Source organism: Galeopterus variegatus, unplaced genomic scaffold (assembly GCF_000696425.1).
Source record: "Galeopterus variegatus unplaced genomic scaffold, G_variegatus-3.0.2 Scaffold111, whole genome shotgun sequence".
Classification (NCBI taxonomy): Eukaryota; Metazoa; Chordata; class Mammalia; order Dermoptera; family Cynocephalidae; genus Galeopterus; species Galeopterus variegatus.
Window position 1 is genome coordinate 565,766 of NW_007726222.1, and position 4,324 is coordinate 570,089.

Consider the following 4,324-nt stretch of genomic DNA (forward strand, 5'->3'; position numbering starts at 1 on the left):
AAAAAAAAAAAAAAAAAAAAAAAAAAAAAAAAAAAAAAAAAGCCCCACCTTTCAGATACCATAGTAGGATTTAATACCCTCTGTTACAATGGGGACCAAGCTTCAGTGAGTTTTGGGGGGACATTCAATCCATAGTACTTCTCAATTGATCTGTTATCATCATCATTTTCTAAATTAGAAGTACTCTAGAAATCACTTGCAGTACTATTTGCTCCTGTTCCCTCATTCTCTTTTAATGGGCACTTTTATCTTTTATTTTAAATGTCATTAAAAATGCATAGCTGTTGTAATAATCATTTATAACTGGCACACTTATGGCACCCCACAGTAACTATGTAAGATAAGACTGCTTATTAGTGCCTACTCTATTGAAGGTTCTTTGGCAGCTGCTGAGTGTACAGGGTGGCCAGATGAATGTGACCATCTCCTGCCAGTCCTAAGGAGCCTGCAGCTGCAGGGGGGCAACATGCATGGAGACAACTAACTGTGCCTGGAAGCTGCAGGGTCTTAGAGAATAAGCACATGCTTTGGAGTCAGGCAGACCTGGAAAATGGGGCTAATAATAGCTTCCTGACAGGGCTGGTGGTGAATCCAATCAGATAGCCTGTGTAGAGTGCCTGGCACAGTGCTAGCATATGATAGGCTCTTGGTGAATGCAACAAACATTGTCATGGAGGTCCATCAGCGTATGGGAACAGGAAGGAATGATTAATTTGACCTGGAAAAGGACAAAGGAAAGCTCTACAAAGAAGGTATTGCTGGAGCCAAGCACCGGGTGAGGACCCCTTTAAGCAGGGAAAGGGGCAGCACGAACTAAGCCGTAAGACGCAGGCCTCGATGCTGGGACTTCATACTCCTGCATGACAATGTAGAGAAAGTGCTGTGAGCGGGGACAAGAGCACAAAATTGGGGCCCATGGGGCCTTGAGTTCTGGTTCTGCCGCTTCTTAACTGTGAGTGGCTCAGGGCCTCAGTTTCTTCATCTGTAAAAAAAGGAAAATGGGGTGGTAATAGTAACTTGCCATCTTCATTGGGTTTTTGTGCAGATTAAATGAGAAAGTAAGCACTCTAACTACAATATATGTAGTCTAAGAAAACATGATAGGCCCAGCAGGAATGGGGGCCAGACACAGGTTCTTAATGTTCATGACTCGTGGTTTGCCTCTTTTGGCAAATCATTTGGAAATGCTAAGGCCTGAGCTAGCCGGGTCCCTGAGGGATTCTGCTTCCAGTGCTCTTCCAGTTGTCTTCTGTGTCTGTTGCTGAGCTGTTGTCACCCAGGGCCGACACACTTTTCCTCTGTCTCATGCTTTTCAGCCTGTTTGGTGTTTGCGGTGGAACTTTTCAAACTGTTTAGATACCTGAATAAATGACATTACTGGTCATAGGGCCTGTGTGCAGTTTACACCCTCAGAGAGTTCATACCCATTACGGGGACTGCACCCCCACATCCTGCAGGCTGGAGGGTGAGCTCACTTTTGTCTTGGATTGCCTTCTCCTACTTGAAGATAAGGCTTTTTCATTTTTAAAAATGTTAATTTATTATTGTACTGTGGTAGTTCAAACTCAAACAGTACTAAAAGGTAAACTTAGAATTTTTTCTTCTCCCCATGTTCCATCCACCTAATTTGTGTGCCTCCATCAACCCCACTGATAGTAGTTTCTTGTGCATCCTTCCAAAGTTTCTTCATGCAATGCAGGCAACTGAAATACACATTCTTCTTTTTCTCTCTTTTTTATTTAGAAGGAACATAATAAACATACTCTTCTGTGCTTTGCTTTTTTCAAATATTTTATCTGGTATCTGGGAGCTCATTCCATATTGTATAGAGGACGTGTCCTTGTTGATAAGCCTTAAGCCCCAGCAGGACTGGGCAGAAATGTACCTAGAATGTTAGCAGAGAGTATTAGGTTGGGCAGACTAGGGAAGATGGGGTCAAGGAAGGAACTTCGCAGCAGTGAGCGACTAAGCATCAAGCAGGCAACTTGCAGTTGACCGATTCCACTGAGCAGTTCCTGCACACTGAAGAATGCTGTGTCCCTGGTGGGAGGGAAAAAGCTGTCCTTAGGCCCATGCCAATTTCCATCTAGATAGTCACTGGCTGAGTGATTCCTCCCCAGGGAATGGACCAGTGATGAGGGCAAGAGCGAGGCAAATTGTCCCTGTGCTCCCCCCGAAGGCTGTGGCTCCAGTGGACAGGGCCCCACTGTGCTCATCCCTTCATGGATACTCCCAAGAGTTTCCCTTCCCAAGTTGACATGAACCCACCCATTTTCATAACTTCCATCGGGTGAGGAAATGGGCTCGATTATACTGTCTTATACTGATCTAAAACATTCCACAGTTGGGCAGACTCAGCCTCCCGCTGCTGATCCTCTTGCTAAGGTAATAGTAATGAAAGCTTTGTGTCGTCCTGCGTTTTAGGAGTCGTGCAGCATTTGCAGAATGGGCAGCTGCTGAGAGACATCTACCTAAAGAAACACAAACTCCTGTCCAGTGACTGGTCCACAGATCAGCTTTACTTAGAGACCACTGGGAAGAGCCGGACCCTACAGAGTGGGCTGGCCTTGCTTTATGGCTTTCTTCCAGATTTTGACTGGAAGAAGATTTATTTCCGGCACCAGCCAAGTGCTCTGTTCTGCTCTGGAAACTGCTATTGCCCGGTGAGAAACCAGTATCTGGAAAAGGAGCAGCGTCGTCAGTACCTTTTACGTTTGAAAAACAGCCAGCTGGAGAGGACCTATGGGGAGATGGCCAAGATCGTGGACATCCCCACCAAGCAGCTCCGAGCTGCCAACCCCATAGACTCCATGCTCTGCCACTTCTGCCACAATGTCAGCTTCCCCTGTACCAGAAATGGCTGCATTGACATGGAGCACTTCAAGGTGATCAAGACCCATCAGATAGAGGATGAGAGAGAAAGGCGGGAGAAAAAACTGTACCTTGGGTATTCGCTGCTGGGTGCCCACCCCATCCTGAACCAAACCATCGGTCGGATGCAACGTGCTGCCGAGGGCAGGAAAGAAGAGATCTTTGCCCTCTACTCTGCTCATGATGTCACTCTGTCACCAGTTCTCAGTGCCTTGGGCCTTACAGAAGCCAGGTTCCCAAGGTTTGCAGCCAGATTGATCTTTGAGCTCTGGCAAGACAGAGAAAAGCCCAGTGAACATTCTGTTCGTATCCTTTACAATGGTGTTGACGTCACATTCCACACCTCTTTCTGCCAAGACCACCAAAAGCGTTCTCTCAAGCCCATGTGTCCCCTTGAAAACTTAGTCCGCTTTGTCAAAAGGGACATGTTTGTGGCCCTAGGTAGCAGTAGTACTAATTATTATGATGCATGTCACAGGGAAAGATTCTAAAAGGTACGAGGCACAGCACTATAGAATCTATGCCAATACAGAGGGCTGGGAAGTGTCTGCTTCTAGGTTCTGTCTGTTGCTAAGGGTGTAAAATTATGGATTTTTAAAGGCTAAAAATTGTGTTTGGGAACCACAGAGATGGTTTGGGTTGAACAGTAAGCACGTTGCTATAATCTGGTATATAAGTTACTTGGTACAGTTCCCAGAGGAAAAAAAGGTACTTTATCATAACCAGACTTTGCTTAGAACGCCAGAATAATATTTCTTTTTTTTTTTTTAAAGATGACCAGTAAGGGGATCTTAACCCTTGAGTTGGTGTTATCAGCACCATGCTCACCCAGTAAGCTAACCGGCCATCCCTATATGGGATTCGAACCTGTGGCCTTGGTGTTATCAGCACCACACTCACCCGAGTGAGCCACGGGCCAGCCCCAGAATAATATTTCAATACCCCAAGTTGCCAACCCAAGTTTGTATTCTTTTGGCCTGCCATGGTACTGTATGATGGAACGAGCAAACCTCAGCCAAAATTTTCTTAATCTTGAACAATTTTGCCTTGTCCTTCAGTGAAAAATTTCCTGAAGTGACTTATCTAAAACAGGGGTTGGCAAACTTTTTCTTTAAAGGGCCAGATAATAAATATCTTGGACTTTTCAGACCAAAAGGCCACATCACAGTCTCTGTCGCAACTACTCAATTCTGCTATTGTAACATGACAGCAACTGTAGGCAATACATAAACGATTAATTGTGGCTGTGTTCACAGGCTGTACAAGACAGGTACGGCTCCCAGATTTGGCCCCCGGGCTGTTGTTTGCTGACCCCTGATCTAAAAAAACAAGTTCTACTACAATTGCACTTCTAGCACTTTGAGAACCACTCGAATACCAAGAATTATTCAATGGTTCCTCCAGTAACATCTGCTAGAAACACAGAATATGGTCTGTATCTGACACTACAAGA

At 45.2% G+C, this 4,324-nt stretch overlaps 1 protein-coding gene across 2 annotated transcripts in view; it reads left to right on the forward strand.

Annotated features, from left to right (window-relative positions):
• Nucleotides 1-3,666, forward strand: part of PXYLP1 (2-phosphoxylose phosphatase 1) — a 40,969-nt gene extending 37,303 nt beyond the window's left edge. For both annotated transcript variants that reach the window (XM_008586673.1, XM_008586680.1), the window contains exon 5: nt 2,425-3,666. In XM_008586673.1, coding sequence (XP_008584895.1) covers nt 2,425-3,362 — 938 coding nt within the window. In that variant the 3' untranslated portion in view covers nt 3,363-3,666. The remainder of the gene's footprint in view (nt 1-2,424) is intronic.
• Nucleotides 3,667-4,324: the final 658 nt, after the last annotated feature.